Genomic DNA, 21208 nt, shown 5'->3' with positions numbered 1-21208 from the left:
AAATGACAAAGCATGAATGGAAAAGTTCGTTAACCAGAGGATAACGCTTCCGATGCACTAGATGGCGTGTATACGTGAGATAGAATAATGTGTGAAAGGTGGTAGTACGGGACACTACGTTGGGCGTCCACGAGAAATGTCGTCGATTCGTGTATCGAGTTTTCACATGATAGCCGTGGTACGCCAGGCAAGAGAAAAATTCGTGCTTGCATTAGAAACATCCACAATTAATTATTTATTTTTACGGACTCGAGACGCATCAGAGCATATAACTCGATCTCAAATGAATTCGGCTTAACCTTATTTTGCGTCTCCCCCCTCTCTCTTACGTATTTCTATCTATCTATGTCTTGCTTTTTCATTTTCCCATGCTCCCGTCTCTCTCTCACTCACTCTCTCTCTCTTTCTCATCTGTATTATTACTGTTTCCCTCTTTCTCTATTGAAGATCTTTTGAGGTTGAGATGGATCATGACAAAAGGTGGCATCACTGGGGACGACGAGTTGGAAGGCACCGACGAGACTGCACTGATTGATATGACGCCATTTTACTAACCTTTTCGGCGCGGTTCGTGGTTGATCACGGATAGTAAAACGCTTTGTATTATCATTTACGAGCGTTATCGAGATATCCGCGTACAGTCGATCTCACATATTTTTTGAGGAAAAACACGAAGAACGAATTTGGGCAGGACTGTACCGAGAAGTGAAAAGAGTCCGGGCTAGTGATTCAGAGTAAAGCCCTTTACAAGGAGTAAAAAAGTTACGCGCCGTTCTCTCTTTTACCATTCGACCTCGCCGACCGGTCACACTCGGACTCTACGTCGTCGTTAACTTTTAATAATTTGTCATCATTGTTTAGCTTGTGTGCTTCATCTTTAACGCGAGTTCGATCATTCTTTCGGCTTCGACACACCGGCCAAGGAGGGAAAATTAAAGTATGCAGCATCATGTATGAGACTTCATAATGTTTTCAACCAAGATCTTTTACGAGACACAGTTTACGTATCTCGGAGAAAACGTTTGCGTTCTTAAATTAATGCAGGTACGGATCTTTACATTTATATTTTTCCTTTTTTTTTCTCTAGTCTTATTTAAGCTTTTCCTTTTGTGATCTGTATGAAGTTGTTCATTAAATTCTTCCTAAAAGTTATGATCAAGTATTCATTCATGTCTTGGATAGGAAAATAATAGTTTCTAACAGTTTTATCAAATATTCGTAATAAATCTATCATGCATCAGAGTTAAGCTTTAAATGCAATTAATTACATGATATGGTGAAATGGTTAGTTCCATAAAATGTTAAATTAACTTATTCCAGATCAATCATTATTTATAAAAAATAATATTTTGTTTTTATAAATGTATGAGGTTATATGATTAATATTATTTGTATTCTTGGATGATTTAATGTACGATTAAAATTAATATAATTTCTCTTATTACTTTCTTTTATATATAAATAATTTTCTTATTATTATTAATAACTATTTAATTGATGAAACTTCATAATGTTTTTATTCAAGCTATTGCACGTGACATAGTTTATTTATTTTATATCTACATTTTATATCTATATCTCTGTGAATTATTTTTATATTTTTTTTTATTTTTTGTATAAACGAAATATTTTTAACAAAAGTTACAAGATTTGATTTTTCTATTTCAGGTAACATTGTTTTAGCAGTCTGCATTATTATGGAAGATGAAGATGGTGAGAGTAAAATTATGGACATGTGGAATATTTTGGGAGATCAACAGCTCAAAGATCCAACATTTGGCAATACTTTAAAACGTTCTGTTGATAACGTGTATATCGATACGATCGAAGAAGAGAGACGAATAAATAGATATAATATAGTAACTCCTAAAGACTCACCAAGTAGGAATACCAGTAGCGGATCAAAAAGTGTATTCAAAGGTTTTAAGAAACGTATCTTGGCTCAAGCTCAGGAAACACAATCGGTTGCATCTAAAAGTTCTCAAGAGCAAGTAACTCATCCTAATGTATCATCGAAAATTACTAAAGAGAAAAGAACAGAAAATAAAAGGGGGAAGATAACAGAGTATGCTCAATATTTGGGTCTTCAACCTTCTTCAAAGATAAAGTGTTCCAAGTGTTATTCTTCGACAAATTTGAATTTAAAGCAAAGTCAGTGTATGTGTAATACTGCCATGGCACCGATGCAAGGATTACCAAGCACTTCTGAAACATCCTCTCAGTCGCACTCTCCTAATTTTAAAATTGCAAGGAAAGTTTATTTGTGTTCAGCTTGCGAAACCTATTTTGAAAATTGGAATTTATTTTTACATATGAGAGATGTACATAAACGTCATATATGTCTGTTTTGTTTAGGAATGTTTGGACAAGCAGAAAGATTATCTTATCATTTGTATAAGACGCATAGCATACCACATATGGGATTTAACACTGTCGAAGACTTTTACAGTGCTTTCAAAGGATCATGTTATTTGATTTGTTGTACTTGTGAGAAGATGTTTTCTGAAACAGATAATTTCAGTAGCCATTATTGTTCTCCTTTGACTAAACAGGAAGAAACTACAAGTGTGTGCAATTTATTTCAAACAAGCTCAAATACGAAGACTTGTGCACTAGCGGTTGAACCTAATAAAGATGCAAATCCTATGGTACCTGTTACAATGACTACGCAAACAGAAACAGTATCAGCAATTCCTATTGAGAAACCATCAAATATGAATAGTAAAGGAACATCAAAGAAAGTGATTAAAAATAATAGAAATAAATATGTGGAGAAAAGTATATCTAATTCATGTCAACAAAATGCGAAAAAAGTGAATGCTAAGGTAGGGATTACTCAATCCAGCGAAAATCAACTTTCTTCGGATAGTACAGTAATTAAAGATAGAAATGTACAACATGAGACAGCGGTTAATATAGCTAGAGATACAGTATTAGAAACAATAATGGAAGTATCTAAATGTATTGATGAATCATGCACCAGCGAAATAGAACAGAAAGATTGTATTAATTCTGTAACGAAAACATCTTCAGAAAAATCACAGACTCCAAATAATAACCAAATTGAACCTTACGATAGTATAACTCAAACAATTATGGAGGTTTCACGTTGTACAAATGACACAGAAGATGATGAAGATATACCAAACGAAAATGCAAATCAGTCTGATGCAGCAGACATAAATAATAAGACAGAATCAGAGACTGAAAATAGCATTCCTTTAGAACCCACAATTAATGAAGAATCACATGAAACCAATTCCGAACATCAAATAAAAAAAGAAACAGATACTATGGAAAAAAATGAAACGTTAGAAATGTCAAAAACAAAATCTGATTCAGAGTCTCACTCATCGTCAAGTCCTGTTCATAGTCCAATTAGTAGATCATTGTTTAGTCCTCAACATGAGTCACAACAGGATCTCCAACCAAAAGAAGAGTATCCTGATGATGGTAGTAAACATGTGGAGGCTGCGCCGCCTACAGAATCTCAAACATCAGTTTCATTTAATACTGCCCCTGTATCTGATAGAAGTTTAGTAATTAAAATTTGTACAAATAAGAATTCGCAATTTTCTGTAAGTTCGACGGCAAGTATAGAAACTCATAATATTAGTAGAGATTCCGAAGAGAATAACAATGCAGAAGAAGATTCATCATCGGATGAAAAACTTTTAGGTTTTACTCAGAAAGATAAAGTTAGTATAGGAAGTAATCAAATAAACGAAGCTGATAGCGATTCCGATAGTTATAAATTAGCTGTAGTAGATAGCAATGATGTAGAAGATGATATTAAAGAATTAGATCAGCCAGAAGATAGAGTAAAAGCTAAAGGAAGTACGGAAATTAAAGAAAATACTAATGCTTACGAAGAGAAAGAGGGATTTGCAATAGATGATAATGCAAAAGTTGAACTTAGCACAACAACAGAACAGTATAATAATGATGCGACAAAAAATGTCGTAAATTCGGAATTAGTATCTCAACCGAACGATGGAATAATCTTAGCTGGAGAAGATGTCCCACCTATAGACCTTAATGTGGAAGGTACATTAGATAGTACAAAGTTAGAAGACTTACTGAAAAAATGTATAGAAGCAGCCAGTCCATTATGTGTCTACTGCAATCACGCACGCCATATAGCTGTCAATGGAAAACAATTAGGATTACATATGTTAGCTGAACATAAATTTCATCCACAGCATCCAGCTATAATCATACAACCAGAGCAATTTACAGTAAGAGTTAAAAAGTCACTTGATGAACAGGAAACTAATTTTTTCAATCTTGACACGTATAGCAGCACAAATGGTACCTATAATATTCAAACTTTTAGGACGTACGAGTGTTTTCATTGTAGATATAATTCTACAATACATAAAGAACTATATTCTCATCACAGAAAAATGCATCAAAAAACAATTTTAATTTGTATAATGTGTAAATCAACGTTTTATAGTTACAGTGAATTGTTGTGTCATTTATGTCCAGGCATATATTTACCGAATATGAGTGTCAAGTATAGATGTTGTCTTTGTTCTATTAGTAGTCTTCCATCGGCATTCAGATTAATGGTACATTTGAGAAAGAGTCATCATGCTTGTGATGTATGTTTGGAGACTACTGGAAATCAACAACGATTGTCAAATCATGTATGGAAACACAAACTTCATCATTTGTGTTATCGATGTGGTATTGCATATAGAAATAAACCTGACATTACGAAACACCTTTTCTGGAAGCATGGTACTGAGAGTGTTTTATGTAAAAAATGTTTACAAAAGAAATGGCCACATATTTATCATTTCTGTATACCACCTACAGCTTTCGTTTGCGAAGAATGTGGTTCTAGCTTTAGTCGAGCTGTAGCATTGAAAGTTCATAAGAGATTACATTCAGGAGATCAACCATATAGTTGTAGCAAATGTTCAAGTCGTTTTATCTCGCAAAGGCTCTTAGCTAAACATGAAGAAAGTCATAAAGAACCATTACTAATAGATGTTTGCACGGTAGATGCGGCGAGCAATCAAACTTTAGTTGATAATGACAAATCTGACAAAGAAAAAACAACTATCGTAGATATTATGTCGACCACCTCAAATGATACAAAAGATGTGAAAGAGACTATGAAAAAAGTAGTTGATGTTTATGATTTACCACCGCTCAATTTATCCTCAGAAAGTGAAAGCGAAATGGAAGAAACAAAGGATGATACGAAAAAGAATGAGGAAAGTGCAGAAAAAAATGAAGTGATAGAACAGAAGACAGAAGAAACAGTATCACTTGCAACATCTATTAAAGTAGACTCACCAGTACAAACAAACGATAATATAGTGGATGAAGAGGAAAACGAAGAGGAAAAGAAACAGGAAGCGAAAATAATGGATGGTATTTGGGATAATTTCAAAACATATGCAGCTAGTTTAGAGATGCAAGAGTCAGCAAATTTATCTAACAAAGAAACCGGACCTGAAATAGATGTTGCATATTTAAGGAGCATAGTTTTGGCTGATCATGATTATTGCATCGTATGGTCAGAAAAAGATAAAAATACTGAGGATGGAATGAAAGAAGACGAAAAAGGAACAAGTAATGCAGATTTCCCTGATTACCCTGATAAGCTTCAAAGAAGTCCATCCACTGGTAGTTTAGCACAACAAAATACTGGCTGTGAGAGCGATGTAAATAAAAAAAAAGGAAAGAGCCCTAAAAAGAAAAAACAAAACGGTAGTACATCTTCGAGTGATTCTTCTAGTGAAAGCGATTCGAGTAGCTGTTCCTGTGGTACCAATTGTAGTTGTAGTAGCTCATCTTCTGGTAGTTCCTCGAGTTCCAGTAGTAGCTCCGACTCCGATAGTTCAGCATCGGAAAGTTCTCCTCGTAAATCGTCGAAAAATAAAGAACGCAAAAAGGAAAAAGAGGTTGTTCAAGAAGAACAAGGTATTCCAGCAGAAACTGAAAATAAAGAAGCAGTAGTCGATGTAACCGACGCACCCATCGAACCGACTTCTGCTCCAAAACTATTGTTGAGAGAATCAGATTTGGAAACGGATGAGACTATAACTGACGAGGACTTTTATGACGAGCATCCGCAGCAGCTGGCTAATAAAATAATGGCAGAGAAACGAAATCAACTGTTATTACTTGCAGAGGTTGCACCAGCTTCGACTGATTCGGTACTTCCTTTAAATAATGGTATTACGGACGAAAGTTATGTTACTCCTTCACCCAATCCAGCGTCGAGTGTCGAGGATCAGCAACTTCAACAAAGGAAAAAAGTAAAAACAAAAAAACGAAAACGAGGTGATAGGGTTAAGCAACGGGTCGTTACTCCAATGGTGGAATCATTGAAGCTTAACATACCTAAAGTGTATTACCAAAAGAATTCGAACTTTTCCGTGATGGGTAATCATCAGCTTGGTAGGTCGACGCCAAATCTTATCACGAATAATATTCAGACGACTGTTGCGACGGTCCAATCTAATTCTCATGCAAATCAGAATATCGGTGGTAGCGGTTCTGAGACGGAGAATAAAAGGTCATCAAAGAGAAAACGTATACCAAAACGTTTTTACGGCGATTCCAGCGACGAGGAAACGGAAAAGCAACCGGCAATGAAATGGAGGAAGGTTGTCGAACCACCGCCTTTCGTAGCTGCGACGCAACCGAAACCTTTGCCGCAAAGATTATCTTTTGGTGGAAAGACTGTTGCTTATAGAGCAAACGTCGCTGAGCCAGAACCTATTGTGAACGTGACGGCAACCTCTGCGACAGAATCCGAGGAACCAGCAGATACTAGTAGCGAATCTAGTGGTTCTGACGTTGACACGTCAGTGCATCAGCAACCGCAGGGTAACTCAGTTTCAGAGAGCAACGCTTCGGTTCCGGAACGTTCTGTTAATCTTTACTGTTACTGTCAATGTCCCTACGACGAGGTGTCCGAAATGATTGCTTGCGACGGTCGGGATTGTCGTATCGAATGGTTTCATTTCGAGTGTGTTGGTATTATGATACCCCCTAAGGGCAAGTGGTATTGTCCAGACTGTAGGAAAAAACATGGTATCATGCAAAATAGTGAGGACTATTTTGATTGATAACAATACGCGGTATCTACTTCATTGTCAGTCTTCTAAAGATGTCATGGATATTGTGAGTGGTTGTTTTAAATCTTAATAACGTGCTCACTTAAAATATTTAAGTTTAGACGTACTCTCATAGCGTTTACCCTTTTTTCTTCTTGGTAACAAACAAAAAATGAAAACAAAAAAAAATAATAATAATAATATTAATAATAATGATATACGCTGTTCCATGTTGATATTTTTCTTAAGCCAATAACAAAAATGTTTGTATATAATTGTAAATATGCTCTAAAGTTTATAATAATGAAGTAAGGTTTCTTGTGTACATTTGTTTGTACTTCTTTTAACAATTAAAGTGCTGTGTATAAAATTCGATTTAGGTGTTAGGCGGTGTGTAGCATCGGTTTTTAGAACTGTAGACTGCATCACGCCAGGGATGCAAATTTCTTGAATGTGAAGAGGAACCCGCGCGGGGGTATGAATACGGGAGGACTGTGTTTTATGAATTCAATTTACAATTATGTCTGATCCGACAGTCGGCACTGCTGGCGGTGTCCATGCCTCCATTGTACGAACAATCATTTAACCATGTGCTTGACTCTAGATTTTTGATGAAAAACTTCGGTTGTGAAATTGGGATACCGATACAACTCACGGTCGCTTTTTTTATAATCGTAATAGCTTCGATTTTATAATGAAATGTGTTAAGTTTCTTTGATGTTATTTACTTAACGCGTTAACGTTACGAAAAATAAAAAAAAAATGAATAAAATAGATACTCTCGTCGTCTAAAATTGTTGATCTTATTTTTTTTCTCTCTTACAATTCTTTTTCACGCTTTTAGATATAAAAACAAAAAGAGGAAAAAAAGAGAAAAAGTAAGGGGTTCATAAAACGAACGGATATTTCGTTATTTCTAGTCTATCGCATAACGCGTTATAAGGAAAAAAGAAAATAGGAAAAAAAGATGTTCTTCTTCACTACAAGCTTTTTATTATCAATGATTGATATGAATGGCTCTGCAATTCAACATCTTGCTATGCTAATTCAGCGCTTTCAACAGTTATTGGGCCTATTATATATATATATATATTATTTTTAATTATTTTTCTCACAGAATATAAATCCATTCGTAATGATTGATGCATATTCCATTTAAATTAGAAATGTGTAAATGGCATACCGCTGTCATTGCGTTGCTATGGTATTGAGATCAAATGAACAAATAAATCAATATTTACAGTTAGAACTATCGTGTAGCTCGGATAAGAAAATTGCGTTCCTAATGGGACGAGCGATGTAATAATTAGTCGCATAAGATGGCACAAGAAATACGATTGCTGATCGTATAATATCATACAGCACATCGTTAGTATATAATTTTCGATCAATTTCTGCCTATACTTCTTTAAGTCCATTTCATAAAGTTATTCCTGCAATTTGCCGAAATAATGCCTCCTCGGCATATTATCGCTTCTATTATAGCTTCTGGAAAGAAACATTTTTGGAAACGTTCATTAGATTATTCCAGTATTTTTTGTTCTTATTAACATAATACATTGACTCTCTCTTTCTCTCTTTCAATATATTTCAAAATATAAAATGACTTTTACTCGTAAAACGAAATTATTCAAAATAAATAATATGATATAATTTTTTAAATCAATTGATGGTTATTATGAAATGGATATAGAAGAGAAAAGGGAGTATTCTTCTCTATTGTCATTGAAGAAATTATTTCGGTTCGTGTAAATCTTAATGTCCTATGTACTTTTAATAAGAATATTTAAAAAACAAAACCCCCTTGAGAGATATCATAAACTCTGCGATCATTTCAATTGTAAGTTTAAATATTTCTATTAACGCAAATCTTTTAGATTAAAGCAAGTCGTCCTCTCCTATTTCCCCTGTACAATTAATTAATTTAAAAAATATGTAACACATAATAGACACAATATTTCAAACATTTTCTTTATTACCTTAGATAGCTTTCATAATGTAAATATAAAAAAGAAAAATTAAGTAAAAAAAAATCGTATCGGCAATGCGAGAAACATCACTTTATATCTTTATTCTCAACCCTCATCCTCTCCAAAAATTCAACACCCAAAATAACCGTGACAAAATCATTGTAAGATATCTTCTGTATCATAAAAATAATAATACATTAATTTTCGAAAGCCTATTTTAATAGCGTTTGATTAATTGTACATTATAGTAGAATTTTCATATTTACCGATGGTAGAAAATTAAAACTTGTAGTTGTAGATATTTCTTGTCCTTTTGAATCCGCAAAATTTGTTATATTGGCATCCTCCGAAGGAATAAGCAGTTTTAGGTATGTATATGCTTCTTCTAATGTTAGTGGTTCACCTTTAAAAATATAGGCACGATTCAAGTTACAGGAAAACGAATTAAATGAAATGAAATAAAATGAATAAAATGACTAACCGAGATGTTTCTTATCCTCCATGATATTTTTCTCTGGATATTTACCAAATAATACGTTTATAAATTGATCTCGAGTTAAAATTAAATCTTCATCGTTGTTCGATTCCTTTCCGCAAAGAATTGCGAATGATTTTTTCATTTGTCTCGTAGAATATCCAAAAGCGGGTCGATGATTGATGTATAGTTTGACGAAATCTTCAAAATTAATTTCCTCCAATAATTGTCCCGTCTCTGCATAATTCCTGTATGCTACTTCGCACATAATGTTTTCCAACTAAAAAATTCATCCCGTAATTATCTCATAAAACACGTTTTCAAAGTATAGATAAATGCTAAATATAATTGTTAAGTGGTATAAGTCAACGATTAATCTTACTTCTTTGTTACTAGGAAAATAACCAACGGCTCTCATTAAATTTGGTATTTGTTTAATGGAAACTATATCGGAAATCTTTCTTGTTTCCATCGTATTTTCTCCTTGTTGTAGAATCTGTGCGTAGTAGAATAAATCTCGCATTTCGTTAAATAACCAGCCATTTTTACCACCCTTTATGAAATTATAAAATGGAGACAATCCTTCTCCTCCTAAACGTTTCATAATATTTATTGATCTGTAACAAATATTTTTTCATAAGCACATATATTCTTTGCGAAGATTCGATCTAAATTCTTTGAAGTATAATTCAATTTTCGTACAAACCTGAATTTAATTTTCCACATTAAAATACACGAATCTTTATATCCCATAGTAAATGCAATATTGCTTTTACAATCCACAGCAAATCCAGTTATCTAATGTGCTTATTTTCATTGAATAAAAGTTTCTACAATATACAAAAAGAAAATTTACAAAATGAATCAAATACCTTACAGGGATGTCCAGTAAGTCCTAAACTTGTATAAGGATTACCATCTAATGGAAGACTTTGTAAACCTATTTCCTTATCAGTTGAAAATATCATATATATGCTATTATGATTTTTTGTTAATATCTACGAAAACGAAAAATGATAATAACATCAATGAAAATTTAATAATACCCGCATACATACTTTAAAACGTTGTATAGGTGCTCCAAATGTTGGATTTAAAAAAGTTCCACGAATCATTCTGATTATATCATTTAATAATATATACTTGTACTGAAATTGTATAATTCATTAAATATTAATACATATATTATTTTTAAACTTTTTAACTCATAAATTACTTCAGAATTCGATATCACGAAAAGAGTCTCAACACCGAATCGCGGATACCATTCTAAATAAAGAGGAGTCGCTTTTGATTCGATTCTATCGATCTGTAAAATTTGTAATCCTGGATCCGGATATGGTCCACTATTGTTTTAATATCAATTTATTATGTAATATCGTATAATATATAAAAAGAAAAATATGACTTTTTGTCTACCTATTTTTTAAATCATATTCGACGAGATCTTTATCCTCTCCTAAAGAAAAAAGTCGAGGAATTGAATTGTCCGTTATGGACGGTCCAAATAAAACTTGTCTAATAGGTAAACTATGCGAATGACATTTTCCGATTAAATTCCAAATGTTGGTTACATTTACAGACTTGGTATCATTTTTTCGGAATACTACGATCGATAAAGAATCGTCCTAAATAAAATTAATATATTTTAATAATAAATACACTTGTGTAATTATTTTTTTTTTATTGCAGAAAAAAGAGATACTCAACGGAATAAGCCATGTAAGTCGAGCATTTGGCGAAGGCAACGATACGAATAGCTTGAGACGAATGTTTGTAAGGAAATTCATCTAACAATTCCAACGTTAATGGATTTAATACCCATAAAGTGCCATTTTCCATACCGCAGATGAGTAAATCACCTGATAAAAAATGATTTTCTATTATAATTTTATATAATGAATAATTTCATTGGCTAATCAAAATATTTCGTTGAATATGTTACAGCATACACGTCGGAGAATATTTAAGAACGGTAATAGCAGTCAAACTTTGATGTGTCTGTGGACAACTAATGTAAATGATTTTATCGTTTTTATTTTGATAATCAATAATCCTTTTAAAATCTGCTAGATCTGGAACTTTTTTGGATATGATCGATCTACGTTTCTCATAATTGTATAAATTTAAAATACCCTCTTTGTTTCCCGTGACAAGATAATTACTGTAAATGAATGTATCACTTTTCTCATTCTATAAAATATATTTTTTATTAAATTCGAGGTATACCTTTCCGGATGTGCATCTAAACTTGTCACATGGGCAGCACTATGTTTCAAAATGAATTTGCATTTTAAATTTGAAATATCCAGTAAAGCAAGTATACCTTTTGTTGTAGCTATAACAATTACCAATATACATATATGCGTGTATTCGTTCATTTTGTTAAATTTATTATTTATTATTTAACAGAAAAGATAAAAAAAAAACGCTTACACACAAAGCTGTTTCTAACGATGAACTTAGAACATTGTAAACTCGCGTCGGTAGCTACATATATTGATTTTTTGTTGTCATAATAGTATTTTGGAATAGGTTCTGTATTAACGGTTAAATATGACAATTTTTTATCCATTTTATCATTTAAGCATTCGACATCTTGAAGAGTACAACATTCATCCTGGCATACAAAATCCTCTATAAATTCATTTTCCATTTCGCTTTTTATTTCCTCCGTGCTTTCTCCGTTACTTGATTCGACTATTTTTTGAAAAATATAATATATACATTATAAAAGAAAAAAACAAAAAAGATTCGTATCGTGCTAATCTTACTATCTGTTTCACTGATAACTTTTATAGGGCCAATTAATGTAGAGCTTAGATCGAAACTGATCGATCGTATAGATTCGAGTTCATGATTTTGACACCAATATAAAATTTTTAATCGATTATCATAAAAAGTTATTCGTCCGTTAGAATTTCCAGTAACAATCATTCTGTATATTGAAAACAAATAATCCATGATCAAATGAAAATCTTTACGAAATATATTAGATTTTTCTTTAAATGATTATCCTAATTAATTAATACCCTTCGTAATTAAGAATTACAGTAATACTGCAAGTTTGTAATTGAATTGATTTGATATGTTTCTTTTTTAGATTTGTATCTTCTGTAGCATGTTCGGAAGTGTGAACGTGATTCCAGACTAACACAAAACCTGCAAAACAAAACGTAATGAATTCTAATCGTATTGATATTTTTATTCAAATCCAATACTTTTTACCGATAGTCGTTGCTGTTAACGTATCCGATGTATTTCTAATAAAAATAGAACTATTGAATATTCCATAACGACGACATTTTCCAATTATTTCCGGTTGATAATAATTAAGTTTATCTTGATCCTAATAAACAACGAAGTTATACAATTTAACAATACAAATATTTTTTCATTAAATTACAAATTCACTTTACAAACCCAAATGAAAAAAACTACGTGGTGATCAGTAGTCAAAGCAAATCGTTTTGGAAAGTTATCATCGAAACTAATTTCTTTAATTCTATCCAAATGTACGTCCGATAATTCAACGATCGCTAAAAACATCAAAATATCTAATAAACATAATATATATAGGGAAATGCGGAATAATTAATATATTTCATTAAAAATAACCATCGGGTTTATCATTTCCATATGTCCATAGCCAAAAGTAAACGTTTTGAAATTTTTCATTGCCGACTGTAACAATATATTTCGCATTAGGACTTATACGAGCTGCTGTTAAGCCATTTTTACCATGAGGTTCAAATAACGTGCTAATAGGTATCCTAAACAATAATCATATATATATATATACATATATTTTTTATATATGCATTACGCAAGTACAGTTTATATATACTGGATGTCCCAAAAGTTTTGTTATCGATCTGAAAAATTATTGATTTATTTATTGATGTTCTTTCATTTTGTAGAATTGCGTTAGAATTGCATCAGAGTTCCGTTAGAGTTACGTCAGAATTTGTCTTTTCTGGTTAAAGCAACTTTTGGGACATTCGATGTAATTAAATTTTAACTTTATTTCAGTATCCCAAATAATGACTGCACAATCATCTTCAAAGTCTGCTGTCAATAGCCATTTACCATCATTCGAACTCGATAATGTTCTAATCGCAGTTTTCTAAATATTATGTCGACTGATTAATCTAATTAATATTATATCGGGTAAAAATAACACGTGTCCATACTAACGTGGCCTTGAAGAGATAACATTTCGTTACAACTATAATCATACATCATTGCCACATGTGAACAAGCGTAAACAATTAATGTACGATTTTCGGTGGTTAAATTTATTATAGGAATATTTGGATTAAAACCAAAAGAGTATTGTAGTTTCTGCAAATAGTAATTCTATAATTAGTATAAATGCAATGCATTTAAAAATGTGTGCGTTACCTACAAATGGACATCTATTGAATTCTGATATCTCTTCCTCTTTTGTATTATTATTTTTTGATAGAGACGGTTTTTTATTATCAGAATTTGTAAAAGGCGATGCCATTTTTATACAATTTTTTATCAACCGTTTTGTCAATATTAAATCTTTTTTTCATTCAAAATATATTGATCCGAAATTTTTCGGGACTTGTAACAGTTGAAAAGTACTACTAAAGTCAAGAAAGAAATTCATGCAAAGAAGTGACGCCTTTCCAACCGGAAGTACTGTACGTTTGAGTGGGTAATTTAAATTTATCGCTTGTGAATATATTACAGAAATAAAATTAATAGAATTAGATAATTACAAAGGATATTGTTAATACACAATAAAATTATATATAATTTTTATGTTTTATTTATTATTTAATGTTTTATTATATTTAAAGTAAGTAGATATAACCTACTGTTGGCCGCTTTAAAGATATATTATAAATCTATACATTCATCATTAGTCATCATTTTTTAAATGACATTACAAAAAATAAGGCATACAGAAACAGCATTCTTTAAATTTGCATTCACTTTAACTGCAGCAACTTTGTGGCTTAGGATCCAATCCTGAACGTTTAGTAATATAAAGTCGTGTAAATTCTTCTGCACTAGTTGGATGGATACCAACTGTAGATTTAAGTATCGGGAATGTTAATTTACTCCTGCAAAAAAATAGAATTTTACGGATTAATAAATTATTCTTTGAATTTGTTAATTAAAAATATATGATCCTAACGTTCGTGTCAAAAAATCTTACTTAACGGCTGCCGCAAAACCTTGAATGACCTCACCAGCGTTTGGACCAAGGAAATGCATACCCAAAACTCTCTGATCACCATTTCTAAGTGCCACCACTTTAACGTAACAACGAGAAACATCTTTCTGAGGCACGAAAAATTCTGTAGGCTTATAATATGCATGATAAATTTCTATTTCATCGGCACCGTGTAAAGATACAGCATCTTCTTCGCTAAGTCCAACACAACCATACTCTAACGGAGTGAATACAGTTGTAGCTACATTAATATAGTCCATTTTATCTTGTGAATTAGCAAATAATCTTTTAGCTAACAATTTTCCTGCGTGTATAGCGACGGGTGTCAATTCAGGCTTTTTCTGTAAGTATTTAATATTATTAATATTAAATTGATGTTTAAATAATTTAATGCGTGTATTGTCTCAAATAAATTATTAACATCTTACATGAAGCACATCACCGACTGCAAAAATATTCGGTACGTTCGTTTGTTCATTTGTTGCATCAATTTTTCCATTGTCCGGGACAATTTCAAGTCCTACATTTTCAGGTTTTAATTCCTTTGTAAGAGCTTGGCGACCAATAGCAAATAAAACAGTGTCATAAACATCTTGATGAACATTTCCATCCTAGAAGAAATAAATTTTAAGTAAATGTTGATTTAATATAAATATATATATTTTAATATAAGTATTAAAACATACCTTGTCAACCCAATCAACCAAAAGACGACCATCCGCTTGTTTCTCAATTTTCTTAGGCTTAGCTTGGTAAACAAAATGGACTCCACGACTTTCCAATTCTTCAGCTACCATGTTAGCCATTTGTTGATCAAATCCTCTAAGAACAATTGAACGTACCATCACTGTTGCATCGAAACCCAAACCATTCAAAAATCCTGCACATTCTAATCCAATATCTATGCATTCGCTAAGGAATATGCTTCGTTTGTTATATTTAATAACATAATCAATTAATAACAATTAAATTAAAGTATAATTAATAAATAAAAAAGGATACATCCTGCACCAACAACAAGAGTTTTCCCTGGTGATTTTTCTAAACTGAAAATATCGTCACTGCTAATTCCATATTCTAAGGCACCAGGAATGTCAGGATACTTTGGTCTTCCACCAACGGCGATAAGGATTTTATCTGCGGTAATAATTTTCTCTTCTCCATTTTTCATAACACCAACGACAGTATGAGGATCTTTGAAATATCCCAGAGCATTGACATAATTAACCATTCTGCACATTAACATAAAAATATAATATTAGAAAAGAATAATTAAATACATATATATTTACTTAATTGCATTTAACACTAACTTCGTTCTCAATTCTACCCGTGTTACCCAGTTTACTGATTTAATATGATTTTGCACAGCAGTTCTCAAAGTTTCCCAATCATTTGTAATAGTTTTTACATCTGGTAATTGCCATCCAAAAGATACTGCTTCCTGTAATCAAAATTCATGGTTGTGAATCACGTATAATAAAAATTGTATAAAATATTGTATATATTTGTAACTTACTCTAATAGATTCGCCAAGTAGTGCCGCTTGATGCATCAATTTTTTTGGTATACATCCTACATTAACGCAAGTACCACCTAAACCCCACGTAGTTCCTCTTGGAGATGGAGTAACAAAATCCAGTACCGCAACTTTTGCTCCAAGTCCAACAGCCTCTTTTGCTGCTGCTAAACCACCAGATCCTCCCCCAATGACCAAGAGGTCATACATATACTTACTTTCCGCTAAAATCAAAAGTAAAATATTCATTATATTTGACATTTCACATAATGATCATCTTAGTTATGTAACTATTGACATACAGGTTATATTTAATGTCAAAACAAATTATTAAATATCATAAAAATGACATTTAATATGTGTGTGTGGTGAATATTTGATATTAAAGAATAAAATTTTCAATTAACTCAACGAGAAAAATGTCTTTAATTTTGATAATATATATAAAACAAGAAAATATGTAAATTGATTGGATCGATGCCTTAGTTTAAATGTTGCGCCAATTGCGTCATACATGCACATGCAAATATATATAGCAAATAGGGTGTAAAAAAAAACAAAGAAAAATTATGAACAATGTCTATCAAGTTATGAATTGCGCACACAAAATACACATTTAATCGTCATCACTCACTACACATGCAAGCCATTGCGGCTTTCCCATTAAAGAAGGAGTTGCATCTGGCATGTGACAATTCGAGTAATCTGCTGCTATGCGACATTCGAGATGACACAAGTCTCACAGCGAGCAGTGTTAACGTCGCCATGATTATCGCGCTCGTTTTGTGAGCACGTGACGTCACACTAATGACACTCGTCTTTACAGATTTAATACAATCCGCGCAAGATCGTAAGTATGCCGTTAGTATTCCCACAAACGTTCTGGTCAAAAGTACGTTAAATGGTAGTACAGTGTTTCGTCAATTAAATTTCAAAGATTCATGTTTCGCGTATCACGAAATAAAATAATTACGAAATGAAATCGATTTTAATAACCGGTTGCAATCGTGGCTTAGGCCTTGGACTTGTGAAACATCTCGTACAATTATCAAAACCACCGGAAAATATATTCGCAACTTGCCGCGATGTTAACAAAGCGACGGTAAGATTAAAACTATGGTATTAAACCGGCTAAAATCGGATGACGCAATCGAGACGTACGAATGATAGCAGCGAACAAATTAAATATGTTAAAAACGAGCTTACCGATCGGTGCCATTGAAATTTTCTTTTAATTTTTGTTCCTTTCGTTAAATAATATCACACTTTAGATATTTTTTTTTTGTTAATTAATTTTGACGTTTACAGTTTGATAATTTAAATAAAAGTAATACGAATCGTATAAAGAGAGAACGATTATTAAATCCGTACACTCGAAAAGACTTTAATATACTGAAGTCTGGCGAACAAGTTCCGTTAGCTATATTCTATCGCCATCTGTTGAACAAAGAAAGCGCGAATATCCCCCTACTCCATTCGTTGATCGTTCAACGAATTATATCGAAGTTTCTTCTCGGCAGAATACGATGACTCATCCATGGTGATTGTAAAATATTACGCAAGCGCATCGAGGACGCGGGATAAAACCACATATGTATCGATATATTACCAATAACAGAAATTCATTGAGTCATTCTTCCTTTCTATGATCATTTTTATATCTTCTAATGTATTATCTTTTAATATCTTATCAACAAAAATATTAACTCAACATTTTATTATTATCACTTTTAATCATTTTAAAATTATTTTCTTTTAAACGGATTATTCTTAAATTTTCAAATGCATTATATCTTATTAGTATTATTAATTTATTAACTATACTGATTTTTGCCAATTTATATTTGTTTTTATTCATGAGCATTATACAATAAAGCTGTATAATGATTTAGCTGAAACGATAATATCTTTCTTATTTACAATTCTATATAATAGAATGCATTATCTGATTTCTTTGCGAGTGCGTATATAGATAAGTTCGTATTGAGATAATTAGACGATTACATCTTATAATTACGGATTGGTGAAGAAGAGGTATATTAATAGATAAGGAAAAGTTTGTAAAGAATTTTTAAATTAACGATAAACTCAATAATCCTTATATGAATTTTCTTAGAATTTTAAATCATGAAAAAGATTTAATATTTTATTAACAATTTAATATTAAAAAATTAGAAATTGTAAATAAAATTAAATGTTAAATAAACGATTTCTCAAAGTATCATTGTTAAATAAATGAATAAGTTTCAGTCCGTAAAATAATGTTTATAATTTAATTCATATTATTCGTTATAATAAATCGATTTTTTTTTTTAATAGAAGCTGAAAGAACTTGCTGAGAGATCAAGAAACATCCATATCATTGAAATAGGTAAACCGCATACTTTAAATTACTAAGAATTCTAGGTATATCATTTTAAATAGAAATCAGTAAATTCGATGACAGTGCAGCTTTACTATGATTTGTAAAAAATATGAATAACGATAAAAATATATAACACAGCAATAATTTATATTTTATAATTTTAATATTCAGTTACTTACGAAGAATGAAGTTGTTTTCGTATTTGGAATTTTCATTTTTCGGAGATTCGATATTTTCATTTTCGAGATCGCTCGAATCTGATCCAATTGTTTCTGTTTTATTATGACAAGTTAAACACCATGATTTTTTTATTTTCAATACACGAGATTTCATAACTTTAATATCATAAAGAAAAAAAGAAAAATGATATTTCGACTACTTGAAAGTCTTACTATGAATGCGGAAAGGTGTCGTAAATTATAGTAGAATAAAAGATGAGATTACGCCAACGTTACGTTAATCAATACGTATGTACGTACGTATATATATATAGGCATATATATTATGTGATTACACTTAATATTAGATATTTTCTAGAGTTTTAGTGATATCAACAATTATGTCAATCTATTGTGTCTTATATCGACAATAATTTTTGATTTATAATAAATTATGTTTGCTTTTTTTAATCTTAAATGCATTAGAATGTTAAATTATTTATTGTTAATATTATTGTAAATTATTTGTAGATTTAGTTAACACAAGCAATTATAAAATGATAGTAAATACTGTCAGAGAAAAAGTAGGATCGGGAGGACTGAACGTTCTTTTTAATAATGCTGGGATTTCACAAAAATTTTCACGGATTGGTATGGTTAAGGAGGAGAATCTGATAAATAATTTCTTTATTAATACAGTAGCTCCAATTATGTTAGCGAAGGTGCAGTTACATTTACATTATTAAATATCATCTTGAAAATATATAATTACAACAAGTTGTAAATATTTTTATAGGCACTTTTACCGTTGTTAAAAATTGCCTCTAAAAATAATGAGACTGAAAACAATATGAGTATAAACAGAGCAGCTATTATCAATATGACTTCGATTCTTGGTAGTATTACACAAAATGATCAAGGAGGTTTTTACTCGTATAGATGTAGTAAGGTAGTTAGTTTAAGTAATGTTGCTTTAGTTTTCCATTATCAAATGTTCTAACTAATAAACAATATTAATCTAATATTTTTTAGGCAGCTCTTAATGCTGCAACAAAATCTATGAGTATAGATTTGAAAAATGATGGGATTTTAGTTACTTGTTTGCATCCTGGATGGGTGCGTACCGATATGGGAGGAAATAATGCACCTATGGATATAGATACCAGTATTTCCAATATTTTAAATGTTATGAAAACGCTCTCAGATAAACATACTGGTTGTTTTCTTCAATACGATGGTACAACTTTGCCATGGTAACTTTTGATCCAAAAATATACTAATAAGTATAACACGAATATTGAGCCATACTACCTTCCCACTCGATTATGAAAGTATAGGAAATAATATGAACTTAAAAAGACATACGTACTATTAAATTAAATATATTATTTTATAGTCGAATGTATGCTTCTGCAAGATAGTTATGTATTACTTTCACAGATACATATTTATATTTATTATTTACTCTTATGCTTTATATTTTATTAACTATACATGTATAATATAGTTAATGTTCTTTTCATTTTTTTTTACTCGCAGAAGAATTTTAAAAGGGCAGTTACTTGTCAGTTTTTGGTCATTACAATTATATATGTCTTTATACACATTCTACAGTGCGATTCTTAAAAATAATATATATGAATGTTCTACAATATTATATAAAAAGTTGTTTAAATTATTTAATTTAAATAACTTTCAATGCCAATAACTAAATCTCAATCAATATATAAATATTATTTAGAAATTAATTATCAATATAAACAATTTTGTAAGAGTACATACATAATCTGAAAGTCCTATTAAAACATGGATGATACACGTGATTTGCATTATTTATTTATAAGAGTCAAAGAGCTTATTTTGTACATGTCACGGTGCTATAATAAAATGTGAAGGAATGCAAGTGACCTTAAAATCTTAATCGACATGTAACGCGATGCTTGAATATGTACAATGAAAAAATATAATAATAAATTTTCATTAGAATTAATTTAAAAAATAATGTATGTGTCAAGATATAGTTTACATAATATTTTACATAAAAACAGATGCTTAGCTTTTCGAAAAAAAATTTCTTTTTGCAAAAACAATAAAATACTGAAACACTTCTGAATGTACAATACATTTAATAAAAAATTTGAACTTTCATGATTTCAAATTTTTTAAACATTTATTATTATTATCATTAACAAAATATTTGAAATAAATAATAAATGGATTGCACATTCATTATCAATAAAACTTGTTTCGCTAAATCAAAATAACATTAATACATAATATTTAAGCTCACTTAGAAAATTGATAGTAAATTTATATGTAAAAAAATAAACCTTACTATTATACATAATTTAAAATGTTTTCAAAATTTAATTTCTTGTAAGATATATTATTTAATAGATAGATCTTACTAGATATGAATGAAATTTA

At 31.0% G+C, this 21208-nt stretch overlaps 5 protein-coding genes and 1 long non-coding RNA gene across 9 annotated transcripts; 3 read left to right on the top strand and 3 right to left on the bottom strand.

Moving 5' to 3' along the window:
- The first annotated feature begins 42 nt into the window (after positions 1-42).
- Positions 43-7300, top strand: LOC122521523. Of its 2 annotated transcripts, none has more exons than XM_043642357.1 (3): positions 43-178; positions 448-1044; positions 1669-7300. In XM_043642357.1, the coding sequence occupies exon 3, from the start codon at positions 1698-1700 to the stop codon at positions 7092-7094; it is 5397 nt and encodes a 1798-aa protein (XP_043498292.1). In that variant the 5' UTR covers positions 43-178; positions 448-1044; positions 1669-1697; the 3' UTR covers positions 7095-7300. The 2 variants fall into 2 exon arrangements, with proteins under 2 accessions (XP_043498292.1, XP_043498293.1); XM_043642358.1 differs by lacking the exon at positions 43-178 and having other exon boundaries at positions 260-761; positions 862-1044.
- A 1986-nt stretch (positions 7301-9286) lies between these two features.
- On the bottom strand, positions 9287-10642 carry LOC122520937 (cilia- and flagella-associated protein 251-like). Its single transcript, XM_043641266.1, has 6 exons — positions 10586-10642; positions 10400-10474; positions 10234-10325; positions 9910-10144; positions 9534-9807; positions 9287-9455 (listed from the first exon to the last, which is right to left on the bottom strand). The coding sequence occupies exons 1-6, from the start codon at positions 10640-10642 to the stop codon at positions 9295-9297; spliced, it is 894 nt and encodes a 297-aa protein (XP_043497201.1). The 3' UTR covers positions 9287-9294.
- LOC122521520 (cilia- and flagella-associated protein 251-like) lies at positions 10101-11369 on the bottom strand. Its single transcript, XM_043642353.1, has 3 exons — positions 11238-11369; positions 10947-11155; positions 10101-10873 (listed from the first exon to the last, which is right to left on the bottom strand). The coding sequence occupies exons 1-3, from the start codon at positions 11367-11369 to the stop codon at positions 10657-10659; spliced, it is 558 nt and encodes a 185-aa protein (XP_043498288.1). The 3' UTR covers positions 10101-10656.
- A 98-nt stretch (positions 11370-11467) lies between these two features.
- LOC122521522 lies at positions 11468-12823 on the top strand. Its single transcript, XR_006304789.1, has 2 exons — positions 11468-11543; positions 12631-12823. It is a non-coding gene; the product is annotated as an uncharacterized LOC122521522 (long non-coding RNA).
- Positions 12824-14312: 1489 nt separating this feature from the next.
- LOC122521518 (thioredoxin reductase 1, mitochondrial) lies at positions 14313-19053 on the bottom strand. Of its 2 annotated transcripts, none has more exons than XM_043642348.1 (8): positions 18803-19053; positions 16259-16482; positions 16053-16183; positions 15742-15971; positions 15426-15640; positions 15168-15350; positions 14722-15080; positions 14313-14626 (listed from the first exon to the last, which is right to left on the bottom strand). In XM_043642348.1, exons 1-8 carry the CDS (start codon positions 18954-18956, stop codon positions 14497-14499), a joined length of 1626 nt encoding a protein of 541 aa, XP_043498283.1. In that variant the 5' UTR covers positions 18957-19053; the 3' UTR covers positions 14313-14496. The 2 variants fall into 2 exon arrangements, with proteins under 2 accessions (XP_043498283.1, XP_043498284.1); XM_043642349.1 differs by lacking the exon at positions 18803-19053 and adding an exon at positions 17465-17505.
- On the top strand, positions 17115-20245 carry LOC122521519 (C-factor). Of its 2 annotated transcripts, XM_043642351.1 has the most exons (5): positions 17115-17360; positions 18578-18629; positions 19313-19503; positions 19578-19730; positions 19814-20245. In XM_043642351.1, the coding sequence occupies exons 1-5, from the start codon at positions 17235-17237 to the stop codon at positions 20036-20038; spliced, it is 747 nt and encodes a 248-aa protein (XP_043498286.1). In that variant the 5' UTR covers positions 17115-17234; the 3' UTR covers positions 20039-20245. The 2 variants fall into 2 exon arrangements, with proteins under 2 accessions (XP_043498286.1, XP_043498287.1); XM_043642352.1 differs by lacking the exons at positions 17115-17360; positions 18578-18629 and adding an exon at positions 19006-19094.
- The last annotated feature ends 963 nt before the right edge of the window (positions 20246-21208 follow it).

This window comes from Polistes fuscatus, unplaced genomic scaffold (assembly GCF_010416935.1).
Source record: "Polistes fuscatus isolate 324 unplaced genomic scaffold, CU_Pfus_HIC Scaffold4, whole genome shotgun sequence".
NCBI classification, from domain to species: domain Eukaryota; kingdom Metazoa; phylum Arthropoda; class Insecta; order Hymenoptera; family Vespidae; genus Polistes; species Polistes fuscatus.
Note: the sequence above shows the minus strand (reverse complement) of the source record. Positions and strands in the feature narration are given on the sequence as shown.

Coding starts and splice junctions, on each gene's coding strand:
- LOC122521523 (XM_043642357.1), top strand. CDS start 1,698: ATGGAAGATGAAGATGGTGAGAGTAAAATTATGGACATGTGGAATATT.
- LOC122520937 (XM_043641266.1), bottom strand. CDS start 10,642: ATGATTCGTGGAACTTTTTTAAATCCAACATTTGGAGCACCTATACAA. Junction 10,145..10,233: donor ATGTGGAAAATTAAATTCAG/GTTTGTACGAAA, acceptor TATTTGTTACAG/ATCAATAAATATTATGAAAC. Junction 9,456..9,533: donor GGAGGATAAGAAACATCTCG/GTTAGTCATTTT, acceptor ATATTTTTAAAG/GTGAACCACTAACATTAGAA.
- LOC122521518 (XM_043642348.1), bottom strand. CDS start 18,956: ATGAAATCTCGTGTATTGAAAATAAAAAAATCATGGTGTTTAACTTGT. Junction 16,184..16,258: donor TACTTGGCGAATCTATTAGA/GTAAGTTACAAA, acceptor TTTTGATTACAG/GAAGCAGTATCTTTTGGATG. Junction 15,351..15,425: donor TGGTTGATTGGGTTGACAAG/GTATGTTTTAAT, acceptor TATTTCTTCTAG/GATGGAAATGTTCATCAAGA.
- LOC122521519 (XM_043642351.1), top strand. CDS start 17,235: ATGAAATCGATTTTAATAACCGGTTGCAATCGTGGCTTAGGCCTTGGA. Junction 17,361..18,577: donor GCGATGTTAACAAAGCGACG/GTAAGATTAAAA, acceptor TTTTTTTAATAG/AAGCTGAAAGAACTTGCTGA. Junction 18,630..19,312: donor CATCCATATCATTGAAATAG/GTAAACCGCATA, acceptor AATTATTTGTAG/ATTTAGTTAACACAAGCAAT.
- LOC122521520 (XM_043642353.1), bottom strand. CDS start 11,369: ATGGAAAATGGCACTTTATGGGTATTAAATCCATTAACGTTGGAATTG. Junction 11,156..11,237: donor CGACTTACATGGCTTATTCC/GTTGAGTATCTC, acceptor AATTTTATTTAG/GACGATTCTTTATCGATCGT. Junction 10,874..10,946: donor GAATATGATTTAAAAAATAG/GTAGACAAAAAG, acceptor TTAAAACAATAG/TGGACCATATCCGGATCCAG.